The sequence below is a fragment of the Rhinopithecus roxellana genome, chromosome 5, assembly GCF_007565055.1.
Source record: "Rhinopithecus roxellana isolate Shanxi Qingling chromosome 5, ASM756505v1, whole genome shotgun sequence".
Taxonomy (NCBI): Eukaryota; Metazoa; Chordata; class Mammalia; order Primates; family Cercopithecidae; genus Rhinopithecus; species Rhinopithecus roxellana.
The window spans coordinates 74,665,815-74,691,630 of record NC_044553.1 but is presented as its reverse complement, the minus strand read 5'-3'; the positions used below and the strand labels follow the sequence as shown (position 1 = coordinate 74,691,630).

At 40.6% G+C, this 25,816-nt stretch overlaps 1 protein-coding gene across 2 annotated transcripts in view; it reads left to right on the top strand.

Moving 5' to 3' along the window:
- Positions 1 to 25,816, top strand: part of RYR3 (ryanodine receptor 3) — a 407,410-nt gene that overhangs the window by 122,516 nt on the left and 259,078 nt on the right. For both annotated transcript variants that reach the window (XM_030930996.1, XM_030930995.1), the window contains exons 16-18: positions 9,841 to 9,974; positions 11,518 to 11,759; positions 21,922 to 22,114. In XM_030930996.1, the coding sequence (XP_030786856.1) occupies positions 9,841 to 9,974; positions 11,518 to 11,759; positions 21,922 to 22,114 (569 nt within the window). The remainder of the gene's footprint in view (positions 1 to 9,840; positions 9,975 to 11,517; positions 11,760 to 21,921; positions 22,115 to 25,816) is intronic.

Here is a 25,816-nt window from a genome sequence, read left to right as displayed (position 1 = left end):
TTTTCCAGTTTTTGCCCATTCAGTATGATATTAGCTGTGGGTCTGTCATAAATAGCTCTTATTATTTTGAGGTACGTTCCATCAATACCGAATTTATTGAGTGTTTTTAGCATGAAGGGCTGTTGAATTTTGTCAAAAGCCTTTTCTGCATCTATTGAGATAATCATGTGGTTCTTGACTTTGGTTCTGTTTATATGCTGGATTATGTTTATTGATTTGCGAATGTTGAACCAGCCTTGCATCCCAGGGATGAAGCCCACTTGATCATGGTGGATAAGCTTTTTGATGTGCTGCTGAATCCGGTTTGCCAGTATTTTATTGAGGATTTTTGCATCGATGTTCATCAGGGATATTGGTCTAAAATTCTCTTTTTTTGTTGCGTCTCTGCCAGGCTTTGGTATGAGGATGATGTTGGCCTCATAAAATGAGTTAGGGAGGATTCCCTCTTTTTCTATTGATTGGAATAGTTTCAGAAGGAATGGTACCAGCTCCTCCTTGTACCTCTGGTAGAATTCAGCTGTGAATCCATCTGGTCCTGGACTTTTTTTAGTGGGTAGGCTATTAATTGTTGCCTCAATTTCAGAGCCTGCTATTGGTCTATTCAGGGATTCAACTTCTTCCTGGTTTAGTCTTGGGAGAGTGTAAGTGTCCAGGAAATTATCCATTTCTTCTAGATTTTCTAGTTGATTTGCGTAGAGCTGTTTATAGTATTCTCTGATGGTAGTTTGTATTTCTGTGGGGTCGGTGGTGATTAAAATATGAATTTTCTACTTGCCCCTGAAGTTGCCTTAATCCAAACCTGCTCAAAGTTGTCATAGATAGACTTTTTATTATCTTCTTTGTTTTTCAAGGATTTGGGGCTACCTTTGAGAAAAATATATGATAAAATAGTAATATCATTGATTCTCAGAAAGTATCAATCAGGAATCAAAGGTTTAGCCTGGGGGGTCTGAATAGCACTTGTTTCTCAAATATAGGACTTGATATAAAAATCTCAGAATAAATATAGTTAGCATTTGTTTAGTAAGACTGTTTTTACAGATGAAATCTAATGATAAAAATGCAACAGCCAAACAGTGTTTCCATAGATATTTATCTTCAAAGTATAATTCCCATATAAGCTTGTGTTTGGGATGGACAGTAATAGAGATAAAAGCAAAATGAGAGGCTCTCGAGTGAAATGTGGTATCAGTGATGAGAATGAATGCAACCAGAAACAAATGAACCCCACAAATGGGCCATTGATTAGGGAGGCCTAACTCTGATGATGCACAACCCCATATTGTCAGTGGCTTAGCATAGTCAAAATTTATTTTTGCTCATATGACTCTCCAAGGCCAGTGGGAGGGCTCCAGTGAGTGTGGTTATTGGCTTCACCATCCCCTAAGGGCAGAGCCTCGCAGACAATAAGGTGTTCACAAGTTTCCTGGGGATCATGTTAACATGAAGGCTCTGATTCAGTAATTTGGGAGTGGGGCTAGGGCTAAGCATCTGTATTTCTAGAATGGTAGCACTACTGCTGATGATCTAGATGGTACCAATGCTGCTGTTCTGGGGATCCCACTTGAAATAAGGAGATCTTTGGGCTTTGGAATCCCTTGTTGGATATCTGTATCCAGTGGAAGGAAGGTAAGGTTGGTGGGGCCCATTCCTGGGGCCCACCCACTTCCTATTGGCCAGAATTTAGTCAGATGATCCCCTATCCCTGCAAATGAAGGCTGGGATATAAAGCCTTTGTATGTTCAGAAGGAGAAGAAAATGGAGTCTGGTGAATACTCAGCAGTACCTGCCTCTCCAGTCAGGTATTCCAGAGGTCACCAAGATGCCCCCTGTCTGTCAGAAAGTATAGATGGCCTCTAGCTGCAATGCCTGCATGCCCCCCATGGTGGACTGGACCTATCTGCACTCCCTTTTCTTTTAAAAGAACCTGTGAACCCAGAAAATCTGAGACAGGTCTTAGTTAATTTAGAAAGTTTATTTTGCCAAGGTTGAGGACGTGCCCGTGACAGCGCCTCAGGAAGTCCTGATGACATGTGCTGAAGGTGGTCCAGGCACAGCTTGGTTTTATACTTTTAGGGAGACGTGAGACATGAGACATCAATCAGTATATGTAAGAAGTACAGTGGTTCAGTCTGGAAAGTCGGGACAACTTGAAGCAAAGGCAGGAAGACAGGAAGCTGAGAGGGAGCTTCCAGGTCACAGATAGGTGATACACAAATGGTTTTGTTCTTCTGAGTTTCTGATTAGCCTTTCCAAAGGAGGCAATCAGATAATGCATCTATCTCAGTGAGCGAAGGAGTGACTTTGACTAGAATGGGAGGCAGGTTTGCCCTAAGCAGTTCCCAGCTTGAGTTTTCCTTAGTGATTGAGGGGGCTAAAGACATTTTCCTACACATTTCCCCACTTTTCTTTTTTTTTAAATCTTTTGGAGACAGGATTTTACAAGAGAATGAGTCTCTGGTCTCGGATTTCATCTGGTCTCTCATAGCTAGAAAGGTTTATTCCTAGATGGGTAGGTCCCAAAAGCTCATTTTTAGGAGGTTGCAGAGTCCCATATCCTGTGAAGAGAAAACAGCGGGGAGGAAGGGAGAAAAAAAACAACAAACAAAAGAACAATCCTGGAAAAATCCATATAGGCCACGTTACTCTGAAGTCCGTACATTAGTAGGCAGTTATGAAAGTGGCTTATGTACGTAAACAGGTTGCTGTTACTTTCTTCTGAAGTTTATTTAAGTTGTCTGGCTTCAGTACACAGGGTTTTAAGAAAGCACAACTTAGTTTTCAGTGACTCCAAATTAGGAAAAATGGAAAAAAGAAGGAAAAAAATTTGAAAACATTATTCTGAAGACTTGTAACCAGGAAAAATTAGAATTCGGTCCCAAACTGTAGAAAACAATAAAAATTGAAAAAAATATCAGGCAGACCAGAATCTAACAACAGGTCTGCTTGAAACATAATTTTTCTCTCTGCAGTTTCCCATTTTCACTAAAGACAAATCATGATAGGACTGGTTTGCTTTATTATACTTGGCCTAATTATTTGTATACAGTGCAGCAAGGGTTATTAGTTTTTACATAGACTTTTAAATGGGCTTTGATGGAACTTTGCTGCATAGCAGGAATCTCAGATATGACTTTTTGAAGCTCAGCCCAGCCATGGATTTGTGCCGTCAAATACCTATAAGTTGGGTGAATTTCCTCTCCTCTGGAGGGTCCAAGAGAAACTTGAGGCTTCTGCACATGTCAGAAAGTGACATTCTTTACTTACCTCAGAAACCCTGTATATGGACTGTGTACACAAAATATGAGGCCATTTGTTCCAAGGGCTTTATTGGCTCCATAAGTCAAGTTTGATTCCTTAACAGAAAGTACACACCATTCCAGTCAAAGCCTTGGTAAAATAACCAATTTATCTCACTGTGCCCTATTACAAAAGAAAACTGATTTTTATTGCACTTATGCAAACAACTCTATTGCCATAAATTGAGACTACTCACGAATAGGTTCCAAATTCTGGAGAAGTTAAGGTAGAGAGAAACAAATATGCTCCAAATTTTGTTCACGGGAGTGTTCTTTACTCAATCGTTAAAAGCCACAAATAGCTTAAAAGTTTTCTTAACTCTGTAAAACAAAACAAAGTATCAGCAATGTTTGAAGCAAAAAGTCAAAAAGATTACTTCAGTTTTTTGTTGCTTCAGTTAATTCAATTAACTCCTGTTCTGTTTGATAGCCGTGAACATTTTAGCTCTCCATGAGAGTTCTGAAAGTTTTCCTTTATTCCAACGTCACAATTTACAAAGTTATCAGAAAACCTGCATTGAAGTGCACCTGTTAGAGTCCTACAGCTGATTATAAACCCACCTTTTAGAGAGGGTTTAAAACAAGATAAAACAAGACAACTGTTTGTGGATGAAAAACCGTTTTAAGGCAGCCATAGTTAAAAGAAATAATTGACAAGGAAATTTGTTACCTCTGTGGCATGCAACAATTTTAACATAACAATTATGATTATTACTGATAATGTACACTCAGGTCCATCAGAGTTACAGGAGTTTCCCATAATTTTGGAATACATGCCACTAACACATTTATATAAATATAGCCCAAAGAAACCAAGCGCCATTTCATATTTGACAATGCTTCCTGTATAATTTTTATACCAAATAAGCTAAGTTACGTCATTTTTGGACTTTAGGGAACCTAATGTCTTAAAAGATTAACTAGGTTAGAAAAAGACATACTTTATAATATGATCTGGGAAAGTTTGTCAAGTATAAAAGGTTTAAAACACTTGATATTACAAAATAGGATTACAGGTCATTGTAAAGTCATTCATTTAAGTGATAATTCAAGCATTTCAAAAAGCGAACACCTTCATTCTTTGAGAGAGAAGACTGAATTTTCTAAACAAGAAGCCCTAATAAAAACAGCATGAAGTCAATTATGTTTGCTTTTCAAACTTTGGTAAACAATTTATAAAATTTAATCTTGATTATAAAATACAACTTCAGTAAGCCTTTTATAACCTTTATAATCTTTATTAAGAGCTTGGTTAATGCTTCAAGAAAACCTTGTTAATCTGACATAAGGGTCCATATACTGGTTTTGCATCAGTGTACCTTTGACATTGATAATTAATTTATAGAGGAACTGAACCTATTTTATCTTTCAAAATTGGCCCTTACAGTCTTACATACCCACCTCTTCTGTGACAGTCCCTGGGCCTTGAAGAGATGAATAGCTTTAATTTCTTGCCCTCTGTCTCAGGAATGCAGTTTATTTTGATCGACATCTTCTACAGGGCCTGAAGATAAGCCTTTAATTGCTGTCAGTGTTTAAGATTTAGCAGGACTTGGTGTCCTTTTTAGACCCAGGAGTTAGAGCCCTGTAACTCAATGTTACAAGAACTTTAAAAGCGCATACAGGAAGATACGTGGATGTAATGATGTAATGACCTTAATTTAAAAAAAAAAAAATTTATCTCAGTTTTTTTTTTCCTAAGCAAACCAAAACTTTTAATATGACAACTTGATTATGTGAATTTTTTTTAATATGTAAATCCTCTTATTGTGACTTACACTGACTGCTCATGACATGGTTGGACTTTCTGATTTGTTGTGAACAACCCTCCTTTTTAAAAAAGCAGTTATTTTATTTTAGGACTAAATTTACCATGCAAGATTCTTTCTTATATAAAATTATTTCTCTGTAAGTTTTTCACCTCAAAAAAAGATAGAATAAAACCTCTTTATTTTTATAACTTTCTTTACATCTTTTTTATTCCTGGTTCCTTTCACCTTGTTCTATACATAACCTTTAAACTTTGAATTAGACAAAACTTGTTCACTTTCTTTTTTAAGGACACACTTCTTTTTTCTTTAGCAATAATGTTTTCCTACAATGTGTATTTATTGGAAAATACCCAAATAGTGAAATATCTATTATTTAATTTAATATAGCTTTATACTCTAAATTATGACAGGTTTGTCTACAAATATTTATGCCATTACATTTACCTAATTGTTTTAATTGTTTACCTAGATTATTCATGAATAAATGACTGTGATAGTCATTATTTAAAGTTATAAAACTGCCATTGCAGAATTATAACTGAGACACTGAAAAGAGATTTGATCTAACCGACTCAATGTCGCTCTTAACCTCCAAGCTGTCCTTGTTCATTCCTGAGCATAGGCTGAACTAACATTGGGAGGAATGTAATTTATAGTTTAGCTTTGAAATAGACAATAACAGTCCTTTCCCAAAACAAACCTCCTTATTGCCTGTGAACTAGACTGCCTAAAGCCACTGGATTAGAAGTTACAGTAGTCTTACTACATTCAAGATGCAGCTATTTTCATTAAACTCTTATCAATGCCTTATTTATTACAAATTACAAAAGCAAAGATTATTCTGTTTTGGGCTGGGCGTATAGTTTTGTAATCCCTTTGCCAAATTTTGACACCTTACAGTATTTGGCGGGGATAAGTATGAAATTGCTTGATTAATAAATGCAAACAAAAATGTATGCTGGGCAATTCTTAAGGCATTTCTAATAGTAGTTTACCAGTAATTTTAAAGCTAGCTTATTTATTAAAGATTTTACTGGCCAGGCGCAGTAGCTAACGCCTGTAATCCCAGCACTTTGGGAGGCCGAGGTGGGCAGATCACAAGGTCAGGAGTTCAAGACCAGCTTGGTCAACATAGTGAAACCCTGTGTGTACTAAAAATACAAAAAATTAGCTGGGTGGTGGGCGCCAGTAATCTCAGCTACTCGGGAAGCTGAGGCAAGAGAATCGCTTGAACCTGGGAGGCGGAGGTTGCGGTGAGCCAAGATTGCACCATTGCACGCCAGCCTGGGCGACAGTGCAGCAATGCGAGACTCCGTCTCAAAAAAGAAAAAAAGAAAAAAAAAAAAGATTTTACTTAAGTTACAGGTACTTTAAAAAGCATATAACTAGTCTTTTCTTATTTATTATATAATTTAAGAGCTTTTATTTTTTGAGCCAATTAATTAGAGCTCTTTTATATATTGTTAGTAGTAAAACATTCTGTACACATCACATGAATACATATAAAAACTTATGAGGCATGCCAATGGAAGTACATTTTATAGATTTATAAAAACTCCCCCCAGCCCTTTTTTTTTCCGTCTTAGACTTTCAGATTCTTGATAACCTGTTTCACAACCCTAGGCAGTTGTCAGCTAAATAGCCTTAAGTTTGCACATTAAGGGAAACAACTCAAGTGAAAATCAAATAGCAAAATTTACATCATAAAGCACAGAGAGAAAAAGTCTGGTGGTGCCAGAGGGAGACACTGTTATTTTTCTTTGAGCCAAATTAAACATAAAATTAAACTACACTCTTCCTTAAAAACTGAAGAGTAGCCTCAGTTGCAATCATTGTTTTAATTTAAAAAAAATTCAGATGAAAACAGAATTCAGTTAACTGAGAAGAAAAAAAAATTTTTTTGCTCCAAAAAAAAAAAGACAAGGCCTTAGGAGAGAAAAACAAACAACCAAAACCATGAAGACCTTTCAAATACAAACATTCACACATGCACAGATGCACACACCCATCTTGGATGTTAGCCTTTTAATTAAGCTGACTTTTAACCATTGTGCTCCTTTAAAAAATTTTTAATCTTATTACCATATTTCTACTAGGACAAAATGCTGCTAAAGCAACAATGATCACACAAATTCTACGACTTCTGAGCACTCTAAGTGTAAGCAGAAATTAACACCAGCTGGTTGTTAAATGCCAACTTTAATCGTTTAAAAGGAATTTGCAGGACAGAATCCCAAACCAGTTTCTTACCTAGTGATGGGTCTCAGGCTATAGACTGCTGTCTGCCAGCCTAGAAGCAGCACAAAAAAAAAAAAAAAATCGTCTTCCCTGTTGGAAGCTCAAACCCCATAAAGGAGTTACCTGCCTTCCATCATCATGGAAGCAGGAAAACTTGCCTTCCTGTTGGAAGCAAGTAAAACTAAAAAAAAAAAAAAAAAAAAAAAAAAAAAAAAAAAAAAAGAGTTGTACAGCAAAATAGACTTTACATCTCAACCTACAGTTTTGGCAGATCAGGGATTCTCTGGAGGGGGTACTCTCAGACCTCAGCAAATTGTCCTATTGGTTTAAGCCATAAGGTTAGCTCATGCTGGTACCAAGCACCGATAGGAAATTCTTCAAAGGTCGGGACATCTCCACTCAGAATCTCCCCCATGGTTACCAAAATGTGAACCCAGAAAATCTGAGACAGGTCTTAGTTAATTTGGAAAGTTTATTTTGCCAAGGTTGAGGACGCGCTCGTGACACAGCCTCAGGAAGTCCTGCCGACATGTGCCCAGGGTGGTCCGGGCACAGCTTGGTTTTATACGTTTAGGAAGACATGCGACATCACTCAATATATATAAGAAGTACATTGGTTCAGTCCGGAAAGGCGGGACAACTTGAAGCCAAAACAGGAGGACTGGAAGCAGACAGGGAACTTCCAGGTCACAGATAGGTGATACACAAATGGTTACAGTCTTCTGAGTTTCTGATTAGCCTTTCCAAAGGAGGCAAATGAGATATGCATCTATCTCGGTGAGCAGAGGAGTGACTGAACAGAATGTGAAGCAGGTTTATCCTAAGCAGTTTCCAGCTTAAGTTTTCCTTAGTGATTTTGGGGGCCCAAGATACTTTCCTTTCACAAACCCATTTGAACTATTTTAGGAAAGGAAGTTTATCCCCATTCCCCAGTTTTACCTGAAGGAGTGTCTCCTAAAGCAAAACCGAAACAATGTCAACTCTGATTCTTTAAGTGGCATCATTTATTTATAGATGAGGCACTGCTCTGTTCGGCTGTGTGCTTTTTACAGAGCCTTTTTCTCTTTGCTGTTCCTACTGCATGTGGATTAAGCCCTGCTTTCCCTCTGGCTGTGACAGCAAGTCTCCCGCAGCCATCACTCCGAGGCAAAACAGATGAAATGTGTAATAGGCCGACTGAAAAGTATTTCATTTCCTGGCCGTCTATGGCTCTTTTCTTAGGGTGAGAGAGTATCCTCTGGATTTCCAGTTTGCACAGTTGAAATCTTTCACAGAGTGCTAATGGTAAGAGTCCCCCATAAAACTGCATTTGGGATTCTTTTCTGCTTGTCCCGTAAATGTGCTTTGTATTTATCTGGAACAAAACTGACATTCAGGGAGTCAGGTAGAAAATTGGTTTGTGAGAATTATGGATACAAATGCCACAAACACCTTGAAGCTATCAAAGCCCACTAAACATTGAGTCTTCAATGGCCACTTTGAGAGACTGAAACGAGGCTGCCTGCCTCTCTGTTGGTACAACCTGCCATATTGTGGCTGTTATTTATCGACTGCTGTTTGCACATTCCTCTCTGTGAGCGTGAGGAACAGAGCCTGACTGGCCCAGCACAGTTCGCTTTGCCATGATAGGAACAAAAAAGTCTGAATGGAAGAGGATATAGTGCAAGGAGAGGTGAGCGTGCAGGACGAGGCTAACAGAGGCTGTTCCCAGTTTCTAGGCAGCTAGAAAACAAGGGGCAGAAGCAGTTTAATGACGGGTCTCTTAGATTCATGGGCCACCTGGGCTCTTGTAAGTTTGTTCTCCTTCTAGATGGGAGAAGGAGAGCGGGTAAAATATTTAGAATACCAGTTTCCAGGAATTAAAGGGTATCTTCATGAGTTTTGATGGTATCACAGCAAAAGACCGAAGAACAGGAGTCTGCCCTACCATCACCCCACCCACACAAAATTCCATTCCCAAGCTTGCTACATGCAACACCTTGGCCAGATGGGAATCTTACGTGCCTTTTTATTAACAAGTATCTACTGATACTCAGCGCCAAGCACCATCAGGGCTGAGTGAGAGTGTGCTGCTTGAGTTGGAAATCCGTGGAGGGCCTTTTATCCTTCTGCTCTGTGTTTTCAGAGCTGAGACAGCAGGGCCTAGATTTTGTGCCCTAGATGCTTCACTACACCTTAGTCCTGGTCTGGCTGGGGTATTATCTTAGACAGTCTGTCTTCAGAGCACAGCCTCTTACTTACTGTAATAGAACAATGGCTACCGATGGTATGCACAGTTTGGAGGGAAGGGACATAAGACTAGAGCAGAGGGGCTAGAAAGAAGCCCAGACTCATTTTCCCAAGAAGCAGCAGGCCCTGAGGCATCACTCGTTCCTTCTGGGTAAGAGGCAAAGCCTCCTTGGCTCTGAGCTAGCTCTCCACCCATCACCTAGACCCCACCCTTTATGACTCCTTCCTTCATGCCCTGTGGTGGTCCTGCTTACTGTGCCCTCCTGGTGGTCCTAAAGTTTGGTGGGTGTGTCCTGCTGCAGGTTCTGGATATCCTGTGCTCCCTCTGTCTCTGCAATGGGGTTGCAGTGAGAGCCAACCAGAATCTGATCTGTGACAACCTGCTGCCCCGGAGAAACCTGCTCTTGCAGACACGACTGATTAACGATGTAACCAGGTAAGGCCACCACCGTCATTCCAGATGCCAAGCATAGTTCTGCCTGTGTTGTCTCCAAGCAGGTAAAGAGGGCCGATCTGAACTCCAGCGTTGCCCGCCCATAGTTTCCATGGCGATACAAGTACGTAAGACAAGACCAGGCAAACATGCACTTCCTATGACTAGGGCTTCCAACCCCTTTAGCAGAATTTTTCAAACTTTTCTGTTTAATTAGCTGAGGACAAAGTATATGTAGCATCTGAGTGCTGAAGAATTTGATCTGAGATGGCCTACCATGTTTTCTTTTAAACATTAATGCAACTCTTATAACTTCATAATATATTCATATTTATTTTTATATACCAACTTTTTTTTCTATAATCTTTTCATAGAATGGGTGTCCCAAGTGAGACTGTGGCTTCTTAAATCCTCTGGCACATGACCATGTATCTCACTGCTGTCTGCGAGGATCAGGGTGAAGAGCAGGGGGCCCTGCAGGACCCCTAGCTTGCTAGTCCATACATGTGGCTGCACGTGACTCATGTGAACTCACTGGACTGGGACTAGGCAGGTCTGCGGTTTTCTAGCCACTTTCTACCTAGGCCTACACGCTAATCCACGATGGCAAGAATAGAGTCTTCCCTCTGAAGTGCAGAGTGGCCCAAAGACCTGAGCTGTCACACAGACTTACTTTCTTCATGGTGCCAGTCTGGTTTTTCTTTGCCTACCCAAAATAGGGCATAGCTCTAGCCCAAGAACAGTTCGTCTATAAGAGTGTGATTCCTAACATAAAAATTCTTAAGTGGAGTGTCTTAAGCTTTTAACCACTTTGCCGGATACATTAAAACCTCTTTTCCTTAACAAGGTTGCCCAGTAATGACTTCTTAATGGTTTTAAGAGACCAGTGTTATTAATAATGCTTTGGTAACAAAGCTGCTGTACTGAAAATAAGGGTGCTTATACCAATTGACCAGAAAATGGAATTCAAGTAAAATTTTCTTTTAACTTAAAGAAACAAAGGTTTCTATATAACATTTTCAGCATCGTTGCCCATGGTTGGCACTCAGTAAACGTTGGTTGCCTTGAATGGAATGTTAAAAGAAACATCCTTTATGTTTTGTAATGAAAATATTGTTCTGATGTGTCACGCTAAGAACTTGATCAAGTGTTGAGGGTCCTAAGCTTTTTCTAGTCTTTTTTTTTTTGAGACAAGGTCTCACTCTGTTGCCCAGGCTGGAGTGCAGTGGCATAATCATGGCTCACTGCAGCCTTGAACTCCTAGGCTCAAGCAATTCTCCGACCTCACCCTTGCAAGTAGCTTGGACTATAGGTGTGCACCACCATACCCAGCTAATTTTTGTAGAGATGGGGTCTCACTTTGTTACCCAGGCTGATCTCAGACTCCTGGCTTTTAGAGATCCCTCCCATCTTTTGAGCAATATGAAAAACACAGCATTGCTCTTGTCCTAGGTGTAAATGGGCCATTGCCTCCTATGGTCTGGTTCAACTTGCTTTCTCAGTTTTTGAGGGTCTGTAGATGCCACTTGCCCATGTTTAATTTCAGTATCCGGCCAAACATCTTCCTGGGAGTCGCGGAGGGCTCAGCCCAGTACAAGAAGTGGTACTTCGAGCTGATTATCGACCAGGTGGACCCCTTCCTGACAGCAGAGCCTACACATCTGCGGGTGGGCTGGGCCTCTTCCTCAGGCTATGCCCCATACCCAGGAGGTGGAGAAGGATGGGGAGGCAATGGTGTTGGCGATGACCTGTACTCCTATGGCTTTGATGGACTTCACCTTTGGTCAGGTGAGTACCTTGCTAAAGCTTTGGCTCATAATCTCACTGGAAATGATGGAGGCTCAAATTATTCTAGCTGAAATTACCACTTTCAGTTGAAATGATAGAGACTCAAGAGTCTCAACTAAATAAACAGTTAGATGGAAAAGAGTATCAGGTTAAATAAGACTCATTTATACCGTTACTTAGACAGTTCCCAGCTACATGGTCTAGTGCAGATCACTTCTCTCAAGCTCATTGTATCTGTATGAGCAATATTTTATGGAATCGTTAGGATTATATGAGCAGAGACTCAGCATTTATTCACTGGGCAGTGAGTTACATACTTTTTGTTCATTTTTCTCTTATTTTATCCTCACAATGACCCCTTAAGGTAGAAAATATTGACCTCACGTGACAAACGTGTGACCAGAAGCGTAAAGATGGTTCAGTAATTTATTCAAAGTCACACTAGGAAGGATCTAGACCTGACTACAAGTCCATAATCTTGTCAACACAGCCTGTTGCTTCATAATACAATTTATAAAATATCTGGATCCATGCCCAACACACAGTAGGTGCTAACCTCTTTAAACGAATTCAGGGCTTCCTTTTTTTTAGATAAATAATTGATCCTTTTCCCAAGCATGTCCATGGCCCATGCCTGTGGAGGAATGTCTTGGTTTCTGCCTGGGTGAAAAACACAAGATTAACTCTCAGGCTTTCATCGGGAAGAAGAGCCTTACCTCTCCGGTCTGTTGTCCAAAGCGTGTATTTTCTGTATCTTTTGCAAAACTGCAATTGGAGACATCATGTCCCTTATAGAAATTCCTTACATAAGCATGGTGGCACGTGTCCATTACATAAGTAACCATGACACACATTCTTCCTCAAATCCATTACAAAGAAAAAGTTTATCTCTATAGGACAAACCTCTATATTTTCTTCTGTAACTGGTAACTACATAACCCATCACATTTGCCTCCTTCCCTTAGCTTTCTAGTTACAACCTAATTGCCTGACACCAATGATTAAGTCAGCTCAGGTCCCAGTGACATGCTTCTTTTAATTGGTCTTTATTTTCAGTTGGTCCATATGAATTTTGTTGTTGTTGTTATTTTGGCAGCTATGTTGCATTCAGCTTCAACACTTTAAAACTTTTAGGAATAGGCTGTAAACATTCATTTGTATACCTCTTTATCCTGGATCACTACTATGGGGGGAGAATGAAAAAAAAGCCTTCGTTCATGTTCTGTGTGTCCCAGAGGACAGTGTGGTCCTGACATAACTGGATTCAGAATGGCAGGATGATGGGGTCATGTGAAGGGAAAGTCTTACCTTGTGCTCTCATCCTCCCAACTTAACCTTCCCTAATCTTCATGGGAGGTGGAGCTTCCCTTTGTTCTCATAGTGTTATCATGGAGCCACTGAGTCTGTGGCTATGAAGTAGTGACCTTAAGCTTAGGTTATCATCAGATATCATAAGGTTCTCAGGAAACTGTCTCTGAATAAATGATCTGAGGAGGAAGAATCCTTATGCTCATGCACCTTTGCAGCTCCTGAGTGTGGTAGGATTAAGTCTGTGAAGGAATTGACAAGATTGACTTGAAAAAATTGTTTCACACTCCTGTTGACTTCTGCCTGTCTCCCGCCCACTCGCCACCGTAGCCCAAGAACGTTCTCTGGAGCCCAGCTACACCTGAAGAGGGCTCTGCGTGGAGACTGGCCGAGGAAGTATGAAGCTCACCTAGACCCTGGGGTGAAGCAAACTGGACCCTTGTTTCAAAGAGAAACTAATCACTCTCAAAGGAAAAAATTGACTTAGTCTTTTTCTGACTTCACAGCACTGCGTGGGGCACTTACTTATTCCTGTATCCCTCTGTAGAAATTTGAGGAATGGATACATCAGTGAGTCAGGAGGCGTGGAACCCATTCATGGTGCATCCATAGAGGGCTGCTCTGTGCAGTTCAGAACCTGAACATCCTGTCTGATTGTGTATCATTCCAGGAGTGTGCAGTTCCCCACCCTCTCCCTCACCCCTCCTGTCTCCTCTGAAGCCAAGGAAGCTGGATGCTCCAGGCTCATGCCTGAACATCACTAGCAATGGATCCTATGATTGGAGAAGTGGGAAGAAGGCTGGTGACTCAGCTTTTCAGAAACTGATTGTGACTCTCTGAAATGACCCGCACTTGATGGTGTATTGCCGTGTACATGTAGGTGCACTCCAGGGATTTCATCCCTCAGTCTCCAGCATCTGATGAGACATGGAGAAACCAGTGTCTACAAGTTTTATACCTTTCATTCTCACCAAAACCCAAAGCTTTCCTGGGTCTGGGCATCGTTCTGACTTCTCCAACCAGCATGCAGGGAACATATATCTTGCAGAAGGGATTGGAATATGTCAGGAGTATTTCTTCAGCTGAAGAAATAAAGTTTCTGTTAATGACCCCCACCAGGACAGCCATGAATTTCAGACTATCTGATGAAAAGGTAATTGTCTGATGAGGAAATGAAACGGAACTAACACTCCAACTTACTACAGGAGAGAAGAGTGGGTAGATAGGGGGATATATTAGAAAGTGGTCGTGATAAATTAATTCTCCTTTTATTTGAGATTTAAATGCCCAGGTCATTACCTTTAAAGTTGTTCATGTGCATAAATTAAGCCACTGCCTTGAATTGGTCTTTAACATACTTTAATAAAATAGATTTTACAGTAGTTGGAAAGAATTACAGTGCCTCTAACACTTTGTCAATGGAAAGTCAAGAACAAACAGCATGGCTCTGGAGTTATGCCTGGGTTTGAATCCTAGCTCTGCCACTTAATGTTTCTTTTGTTTTTTTTTTTTTTGTTTGTTTGTTTGTTTGTTTGTTTTTTGAGACGGAGTCTCGCTCTGTCACCCAGGCTGGAGGGCAGTGGCTCGATCTTGGCTCACTGCAAGCTCTGCCTCCTGGGTTCACACCATTCTCCTGCCTCAGCCTCCCAAGTAGCTGGGACTACAGGTACCCGCCACCACGCCCAGCTAATTTTTTTTTGTATTTTTAGTAGAGACGGAGTTTCACTGTGTTAGCCAGGATGGTCTCGATCTCCTGACCTTGTGATCCACCCACCTCGGCCTCCCAAAGTGCTGGGATTACAGGCGTGAGCCACCGTGCCTGGCCCATGTTTCTTTTTTTACACTGGACAAATTACTTAACCTCGCAGAGACTCAGTTTTCGTCTGATACAATGAGGATAATATAAGATTCTTACGAAATTTAAATGAGAAATACGAAGCTCCTGACACACATTAGATACACAGTAAATATGAGCTACCTTCCTTCATCATCTGTGAATTCCACTGTAGTTACAAAGACCAAATCCAGAGTTCTTGGTGCTTCACTTAAGACCATGAGAATAGCTCAGTTAGAGCTATCCCCGTAATATCTAAGGGAATAAAGCACCCCAGTTCCAGGCTGCATGAGAGAAGAATCTCAAAGTGACATCCTGGAAGTATGAATGAGCTTTTTCTCTGTGTAGGGGAGAAGACAGCCTTAATAGGTCTTTTTAGCCATGGAAGCCTGGGAAGTCATTTTCAGTCATCAGCTGTGGGAACATTTCCCTCCTCAACTCTGTGTAACCCTCCCTACAGAGTCCAGGGTCAACTCAGACGCTGTGATCTTCTCTTGTGGGAGGAATGGCTCTTTTTTGTGATGGTGTCACTTTCCCTCTCTGGATGGATCCTTGGTGGTGCTTTCAGGACAGCAGTTGGGAGTGAATTCTGCTTGGAGCAGCCTACACAGTATGTTACTGGCTGGGAACATTTCGTAGGAGAAATCATGTCTTCCCTTTAACCACTTTTTCCTCCTCAAAATTGAAATAAGCAAAAGAATTCACCATCCCAAGAGACGAGTAGTGTGGAAGCGAATGAATGGAGTAAAATTGTGTTTCCTGATTTATTAAGACTCCTCACGATAATTTACCTATGCAGTCAGATTTGCACAAGGGGACTTCACCTGTCTCCCAGCTAAAATGAGTCCCAGAGTATTTGTTTATAAAACACAGCCCATTGTGCCTCAGACCTTTCCAACGCCAGTGCCGTGTGGACAAGATCCGAGGAGTAGCTGCAGAAGAGCAGCGCTTTTCTGTCTTTGGATCCCCTCTCATTCCAAATGGCTAAATACTTGTGCTTGGATTATAATGCCAAACTCTGCAGTGCCTGGACCTGTGCAAGTGCCGAGCGTCGCTGTTTCCATTTGCTTCGTTACTCATCAGAAGGGACTAAATTCTGCAGTAATACACCCTGAGCTTAATTGAAGATGTGCAGCATCTGATTAAGTGGCCTTTAAAAAAAATCTTATTATCGGATTTGGAATGGCCTTTCCGAGCTTCCTGGGCCCTTCAGGTGGGCCTGGGCCTCCAAACCAGGGGACAGTTTTTCTTCTTCAGACTGGCAGAGATAAGAACCACTGGCCTCTTGCAGCGGATGGTCTCTAGATTTACTCAGAGTTCCTAATATCATGAAAAGCACTTGAGGCTGCTCTTAGAAAAGCGCTTTGAAACAAGTTTGATTTTTCATTCCATAGTGTCACATTTCTGCTGGTTGTTCTAAAAGGGTCAAATGCATTAAACATACTTTAAAATGTGCATATGTTTCAGTACTATCTTTCAATAAAGAGAGTAGATTTAAAATCACTTTTTAGATTCAGCCCTCAATGCTGTAATTTCCCACATTGTTACTTTTTTCTAGTATTACAAAAGGTATAATATTCCTACAGTGTCCCGGCAAACTTTTCTGCTGTTAGCCTAATGATTAAGGTTCCTGGAGTTGAAAAAACACAAACAGTAATAGCATTTGCTGTGGGTTACAGTGTGTGAGGCACTCTTCTCTTGCTCTGTATAGATTAATTGATTCGAAACTCACAGCAGTCTTATGAGGTAGACATTATTCCTGTTTGACAGATTAGGTAACTTGAGTCCACCAAGGTAAGTTACTTGCCCAAGGTCACACAGTAAGTGACAGACCCAGAGCTAGAGGCCAGGCAGTCTGGTTCCAGAAACCCCTTCACCGCTATGATAAACTGCCTCTTAAGTGGTACACAGGACATCATTTATTTATTTCATTAAAGTCAAAAGGATAATAACCTTACAAATAAGTCTCTTTACAACATCCCTGTGGGTACCACTGTGCCCATTTTACAGATGGGGAAGTTGAGCCTCTGGTAAAATCATAGGTCCTGGTTCATGCAGCACGTGAGGGCTTGGGATTTGAACTCAGTCCTGTGTGACTCCAAGGCACCTCCGACCTCCCTTTGCTACCTCATTGCAGCTCAGTTGAAAGGATTTGCATCTTGTTTAAATGTGGAGTGCAAGACCCTTCCTAAATGATTAGGAAGCCATGAAAGCCCTCACAGGGGTAGAGATTACTTTCTCTGCATGTGAGGAGATTTATAAAACACATCATGGAAAAGCAATGCCACAATTCCATCGTTTTCCAATTTCAAACTCTTCATAGTACTCACATTTTAAAGTGAGGTATACTTCATCAGATGATTTTTTACAGTGTGAATATTATATGAAATGGGCTCTCTAATCCAAATAGTCTTCCCATTACTTTGCTCTAAGCACTTGCTAAGTATATACTTCATATCCAGTGATTATCAACAGTTACCCTTTCATTTCTAGATAATATTAGTCTCAACTCTGTTCCTTTTACAAATAGGCCCAGTCTATGAATTCAATTTGCTTATCACTTTTCTTAGCAAGTGTTCCAAAGGAAACTTCTACTTTGAGCCCAGTCTAGTAGAAGAAAATGTGGGAAAAGACAGTGTCTTTTACCACGAGGGCATAATTGCTCCTCCTGGTGGTTACTTTCAATGGAAAGAACAAGCCAGACAGGAGAAATTCTCCCAACCGTATTTCCTCTGGAGGGCATATGGCAGCTATGGCTAAATAAAGTTCAGAGCTCAGCTCCTGTTGGTATCAAAGCCCTGCTGCAGATGAAGAGCATCATCCATGAAAGCTGCTCTTTGTCTTTAGTGGCCGAGCTTCAGGCCAGTGTAGAAGCCAACAGTGAACCCTCAGAGGACGCGAGAGAGGACACCGGAGTCACGAATCAACATTTGGCAGTTTTGTCCCAGTTTGTATGATTCTTAGAACATTAAAGAACCTTGGAATTTGTATTTTTATCCAGCAAGGATCTGAATACTTTTCAAGACAATTGTCCAGTGTAGCATTTCAGTTATTTCCTAGTCTTCCTCAGTTCACAAATACTCGTTAGAATTTGTTCAAGTTGGCTGGGTGCAGTGGCTCAAACCTGTCATCCCAGCACTTTGGGAGGCTGAGGTGGGAGGATCACTTGAGGCCAGGAGTTCGAGACCAGCCCAGCCAACATGGTGAAATCCTCTCTCTACTAAAAATACAAAAATTATCTGGGCAGTGACGTGAGCCTGTAGTCCCAGCTACTTGAGGGGCTGCAGTGAAAGGATCACTTGAACCCAGGAGGCAGAGGTTGCAGTGAGGCGAGATCGTGCTGTTGTACTCCAGCCTGGGTGACAGAGTGAAACGCTGTCTCAAAAAATAAATAAATAAATAAATAAAAATAAAAAAGTATTTGTTCAAGTAACTATAGTGATATTTTCCAGAAGTTAAACTAAAAAAAAAAAAAGAAAGAAAGAAAATTATGCAGGAAACATTGTTTTTAATGGTAAGATAAATCCTTTTTTTTTTTTTTTTTTTTTTTTTGAGACGGAGTCTCACGCTGTCGCCCAGGCTGGAGTGCAGTGGCCGGATCTCAGCTCACTACAAGCTCCGCCTCCCAGGTTCATGCCATTCTCCTGCCTCAGCCTCCCGAGTAGCTGGGACTACAGGCTCCCGCCACCTTGCCCGGCTAGTTTTTTGTATTTTTTAGTAGAGATGGGGTTTCACCATGTTAGCCAGGATGGTCTCAATCTCCTGACCTCGTGATCCACCTGTCTCGGCCTCCCAAAGTGCTGGGATTAGAGGCTTGAGCCACCGCGCCCGGCCCGGTAAGATAAATCTTAAAGGTGAGACAATTACTGCAAGCTTTGCTGAATTTTAATATCATAGATTTTTTTCATAACAGACTTGAACAGGAGGAAGAAGAGATCCTGGAAGCTGGCTATCTAAACTCCATACAATGAGCTAAGGGTACTCAATGTCCTCAAATGGAGAAATTTGAAAGAGTCAAACGTACACTCTTCAACCTGGGCTCAGTTTTGTTTTGTTTTTAAATAATTTTACCTGTAGGCGCTACGATTAGGAGCTTGTTCCTCTTTCTCGGTGGTGAAGCAAGGTATTAAAGTTATAAAAACAGAGTCTAAGGCTACCCCAGACTGTTTGCCGATACGCATTGAGTACCTTGTGTGGAGCAGCACTCTTGCTGTGCAGGTGGTCCAAGCTCAATGTTCCTGTCCGGCTTTATTGCCCCGTCCTATCTCCCTCATTCAGCCTTCATTAACCCTCACCTTCTAGCCTTACCAAACTCCAGCCATTCTGCAACTGTGTTAGACACTTCTCTTGCTCCTTCCTTTCTCATTTATCTAGTGAGCTTTTTATTCTCCAGGTGTCAAGGTGTCCCATGCTCCCAGACAGATTCCCAGGCATCTTCCTCTCCTTCTAGAAGGCAACACATACATACCTTCATTCCAATATTTATCATATTGTATATTTTTTATTTAAATGTCCATTTCCCACCAGACTATGGGCTTCTTAAGAGCATGAATTAGGTCTTCTGTCTTTGATCCCCAGCCCCAGGTGTAGTATCTGGCACAGAGGAGAGCCTCATTACTGCTTGTGGAAGAGTGGGAGGGAATGCAATATGGCTTTGTCAATTACCCAAAATAATTAGAGGGATCTACCTCATCTTTTTTATTAATTAAAAGGAGCACAGTGATTTCACCCTTTAAAAATTCACCACTTAGTTTAGAATCTATTACAGGTTGAGTATCCCTTATTTGAAATTCTTAGGACCAAAAATGTTTCAGGTTTTAGATTTTTTTGGGTTTGGGAATATTTGCATATGCATAATAAGAGACCTTGGGGGTGGGACTCAACTCTAAACACAAAATTCCTTTATGTTTCATAAATACTCATAAAGCCTGAAGGTAATTTTATACAAAATTTTTAATAGTTTTGTGCATGAAACAAAATTTTGACTTTTTTGACTGTGACCTATCACATGAGACTGAGTATGAAGTTTTCCACTTGTGGTATCATGTCAGTGCTCAAAATGTTTCAGACTCTGGAGCATTTCAGATTTTGGATAAAAAGTGGATACCCCAGTTTGAATAAAAAGTGTATGTGTGGGGCCGGGCGTGGTGGCTCACACCTGTATCCTAGCACTTTGGGAGGCCGAGGCAGGCAGATCACGAAGTCAGGAGATCGGGCTAACACGGTGAAACCCCGTCTCTACTAAAAATACAAAAACTTAGCCGGGCGAGGTGACGGGCACCTGTAGTCCCAGCTACTTGGGAGGCTGAGGCAGGAGAATGGCGTGAACCCAGGAGGCGGAGCTTGCAGTGAAGCCGAGATAGTGCCACTGCACTCCGGCCTGGGCGACAGAGTGAGACTCAGAAAAAAAAAAAAAAAGAGTGTGTATATGTGTAAATCCGTAAAATACATATAACTCCATCAAACTAGAGTGTGCGTGTACATATATATTTGGAAGGGTTTTTATGGAGTTATATTTTTTCTTTTGCATTTATTTGAGACAAGGTCTTGTTCTATCGCTCAAGCTGGAGCACAGTGGCATGATCTCAGTTCACCTCAGCCTCCACTTACTGGGTTCAAGCTATCTTTCCACCTCAGCCCCCTAAGTTGCTAGGACTACAGGTGCGTGTCACCACGCCCAGCTAATTTTTGTATTTTTAGTAGAGACAGAGTTTCACTGTGTTGACCAGGCTGGTCTCAAACTCCTGAGCTCAAGTGATCCGCCTGCCTTGGCGCCCCAAAGTGCTGGGATTATAGGCATGAGCACCCAGCCTTTTTGTATACTTTCCTGTATAAGTGGTGACCATTTATAATGAATAATCTGTAATCAGGAAACAAGGTATCTTTTTATCTTTTGCTGGAAACCCTATTTTAAAACCTAACTTCCCTTTTGTTGCTCTCTTTCTAATAGAAATGTAAACCCAACAGGGGAGGGGTGGGTGGTTATAATTATTAATCTTTACTTTTAGAATTTCCAGAATAAGATGATATAAGATAGGAAGGCAGAGAGGTGATTTTCCTCACTCCTTTAAGTCGGGAAATGATAAATCATCTTATGAAAGAGATGTGAAGAAAAGTTTTTAAATCAATTCAGAATATAACTGGCAATGTGTTTTCCCACTTACCTGAAATAATGAAGTTCTTTAAAACAAATAAGTGAACTGTAACATAGTTTTTTTTTATTTGTTTTTTGAGATGGAGTTTTGCTCTTGTTACCCAGGCTGGAGTGCAATGGCACGATCTCGGCTCTCCGCAACCTCCACCTCCCAGGTTGAAGCGATTCTGCTTTCTTAGCCTGTAGCTGGGATTACAGGCATGCACCACCATGCCCGGCTACTTTTGTATTTTCAGTAGAGATGGGGTTTCTCCATGTTGGTCATGCTGATCTCAAACTCCTGACCTCAGGTGATCCACCTGCCTCAGCCTCCCAAAGTACTGGGATTACAGGCATGAGCCACTGCGCCCAGCCTATGTAGCATAGTTTAATGGCTAGATAGCCTTGCCATTCTTCTCTCTGATGGCTTCTCTATTCAACACTAGAGCAGCCTAATCTTTTTGAGGAAGTAGAAGACAGAAAGGTCTTTCAGCACTTAAAACTAAACACACACACACCCCAGCCACCTCTGAAGTGCTACACCAGCAAAAGCATTCTGTCTGCTACTTCGGACACCAGGCCACAGTCTGAACACACATTGAACAGGGTCAGTTTTTGTTATTTCTCATTCTTAGCAGCTTGAGCATTTCCCCTGAGTCTCATCTCAAATCAGGCATGGAGTCTGCCCACTCACCAGCTTAGGAATTCATTTCTCATTGCTCATCTCACACAGGAAAAGCAAAGTTGCATTTCAAATGCAGTAGTACCTCTGGACCTCTTGGGTACCCATCACACCTCCCCATCTCCCCCAGAGGACTCTGAGGCTTTCTCAGCCTCGCAGGTGCCTCCAGAGTTCCACAGCCTTCTTCCTGTTCTTTCCTCCCCAGGCCGGATTCCCAGAGCTGTGGCTTCCATCAACCAGCACCTCCTGAGATCAGATGATGTGGTAAGCTGCTGCCTGGACCTCGGCGTGCCCAGCATTTCATTCCGCATCAATGGACAACCTGTGCAGGGGATGTTTGAGAACTTCAACACAGACGGGCTCTTCTTCCCTGTGATGAGCTTTTCAGCAGGTGTTAAGTAAGTTATGGTTGTGATTTCACGGAGAGTAGCAGTTACCCCACCTCCCCACCACCGCTCTGAGCTGCGAAGCCAGCAGTCTCCTTCAGGGCTTCAGTACTGTGAACTAAGTTCCCCAGGACAGTGATGGTGCTAGGGTGAGAGCCAACCAGAGTCATTTGCTCCATCTCTAGTGGTAAAACCTCCCCCAGGGGTTGTATTATGTACTCAGATAAACAGTAAGATTAATAGGATAAATCCTGTGTTGAAAATTAATAATTACGAAAGTATTACATGCTCATTATAAGAAAAACCTCAAAGACATAGTTATGAACAATACAATAAAAATCACCTATGATTCCAGTGGTTAACTATAATCTCTATTAGTTCTTTGGCATATTTTTCAAGTCTTTTGTTCTACAAATATGCATCTATTTTTTAATTGATATCACACCAAATATGAAGTTTATGTCTTATCTTTTATTCAACAATAAATAATGAGCCTTTTCCTGAGTCATTGAGTATTCTCAAAATGATTTCATGGCCATATAGTAGCCCTTTATTTGACTGTTTCATAAGGCAGCATTTACTCTGCTGTTACAAGTCTATGCCAATTTCATTTTTATTGTTGTAAATAAAATTCTTATGAATATCCTGAAGTATAACTCTTTGTATGTTTCTATTTGGTTCCTCCTTGAAAGTGGTCAAAATGCATGTACCTTTTAAAGTCTAAATTTATAATTATGTGGCCAAATTGATTTTGAGAAAGATTCTATGAACAGTTCAGAATTCCTTATCAACAACTTGAGAATCTAAAAAGCTCTGAAAACCATACATTTGTTCCTAACTCATTTTGTAGTAAAATCTAACCTGAACTCATTTTGTGGTGGAACTGTCATCAGCAGAAATGAGGCTGTTTTCAGTCTTTCCTTTATTCTACTTATTGTGAATATTTGTATGTTCAACTGCGGAAATATTAATGTGTCTGATTATGATGTGCTGCCCCTCGCCTGGCTGCAGTTTCTGCTTAATGTACATAACAGGTACCTTTTTTAAAAATTCTGAAGAATTCCAAAGTCTGAAGCACATCTCTAATGATTTCAGATAAAGGACTTGGGGTATCATTTAAAGCAACATATGGGAACGTCCAACTGATTGGATCCTTATTAATTTTTACTGTTATTGGTTATTTCAAATCTTTGCTGATTTGGAAAAATTGTACCTTAGAGGATTAATTTTTGATTTTTTATTACTAATGTGGTGAAACATTTTTTATACTTATTTTTATGTATTTTTTCCAACACAGTATTTTTGCTAATTTTGTGTTCTCAGCCTTTCTGATGCTCATTTTTTGGTAGACATCTTACATATTTTGTATATATTGACTTTATATAGTATATGTAATATATTTACATATTTACACATATGTCATATATTTACATATTACTTTATATAGTATATGTAATATATTACATATTTACACATACTTATGTGTAATAATTTATATTAAGGATGTTAAACTGTTTCTTATTGGTTTCAAATATTTCTCCCAGTTTCTGATTTATACTTTAAAACTTGGGTTTTTTCCTATTGTTTTTTGTTTTTCTATTTCACAAAAGGAATGTAAGTCAAAGAAAATACCAAGAACCCATAATAGTACCACCCAGAGATAATCATATTAGCTTTTTATATACACAGTTAAATATTGTTCATTTAATTGGGCTTGTGCTATGCATGCTGCTTTCCTATATACTATTGCTATTTCTCTGCCTCTTTCCTTGTACCTACCAGCTGGGGGCTATTTTTAATTATTTTAACCACGTTATACATTTTAATGTCTGTAAGGCAAAATCGCACAATAACCCTTCTTTCCCAAACTTTTCCCAGCCATTCTTCATCCCTGTATTTTAAAGAGATCACAATCAATTGAGCAGGAGACTGGTGTCAACATAGAATCATCCTAGTGTCCATGGAAGCCCCTGGAAGGGGTCATGGCAGGAGGAGAGTTGTGGGAAGCAGGGACTGAGATCTGGGATCACAAAGAAACCATTTCAGGGATCCAGGTCCAAGGGAGGGGATTTTTGGGGTGAAACCACTCTAGTAGGCCTCAGCACCTCATGTCGATTGGTAAACCAAGACATGTTCATACGTTTTCCAAAGGAGGATTTTGGTTCTGTTTCAATTATACAAACTATTTAGAAGTAAAGAATTGTCCTTTGCGAATGGTACTCACCCTCTGGAATTTGAGATGGATGTATGTGTATGTTTGTATATATACGCAAGCATATTTACAAACATATTCATATAAATGGATGTAATATACTAAAGTTACATATTGGCATTGTCTGAGGTTCTTGTAACAAATGGAGAACCAGTAGAATTAAGCTTTACTGAGGCTGAAAATCTTCTCATCACATATTCAAGCCAGGGAATCTTACACTATCTGCGGACACTGTATTCTAAGAGTTGAAAGTTCTTCTGTGCTGAGGGTATTTCATCTCAATTCTGTCTTTTTAAATATGTGAGGATACCACATAGAGCTATTCTCATTGGTAGCCGTAAGAAGTGTATGGAAAACGGGGAGTGTTGTTGACAAGAGAGGCACTGTAAGCCCAGAAGAAAACTGATTGAGTAAAGGCCTTCTGGAAGAGGGAAAGGACCTTCTAGCCCTATTTTCCATCTTCCCCACTCCACTCCTTAGGAATAAAGAGAATGAGTACAAATATAAATACAACACAATGGTGTTGAGGTCATCCACCCTTTGACTGAGGACCTTCCCTGAAGAAACAAGGTTACTCTGAGCAGTCAGTTCCCAGGACTGCATTTGCCTATGTAGCTGGTGGCCTTGGTCACCCACCATTAATACTCCTCCCACTTTTACTTATTTTGCCCATGTCCCACTCATTGTTTTTTACTGATTTTCAAAGGGAGTATGTCTATTTCACAAGCATGTCATCTGTCATCTGAAAAAACTACTTAGGCAAATTTAGGTCTATGAAGAAGGGATCTTCTCTAGTCTCCTGGCTAATGGACTTTTCCACGTTTTGTGTTTAGAGAACAGTATGTTTTCAAATATTGCATAATTATTCTTAATCATTACTTCATCCTTCCTGTCTCCCTCAGAACAATGAGATAGGATTTTTGTGTCTGTGATTTTTTAGACGATAGTGGGGGGATTTTTTTGGAATCCTCTCTTGACAAGAACTGCAGTTAGCAGGTGAAAAAATAGTTGACTGCAAGGTATCCACATGTAGAAGACGTTTCTAGCATCTGGTGTCTAGGTCAGCAGATCACGCAGCCTTCTAAGTGCACAGATGAAAGAGAAGCAAAGTTGCAAGAGAAGAAAAATGAGATGACTAATCATTTAGGAGGCACATCTGCTGAGGAAATTTAAGAAACTGAAGGGTCCAGATGTGTTGACTTGAAGAACCAACAGCTTAGCTCTGAGAGCTTTTTGCTTATAGCAACTGAACAGGTGGAAGGCTAAAAAGCAGTGACAGTGGGATGTGCAGTGGGGCTTGAAGTCACTGAAGCCTCCTGTCTCTCGGGAAACTATCAGCTCTGACATATTCCTGGCTTCGGATCTCACAGCATGTTGTGATTTGAAGAGACGTGGAATCATAGGGCCTGCATAGTTGGGAAATACATTTTACTGAAATGCCTCTAGCGCATCACATGATGACCTTGGTCAGGGTCGGTGCAGGACCTGTACTGGGGGCTAGC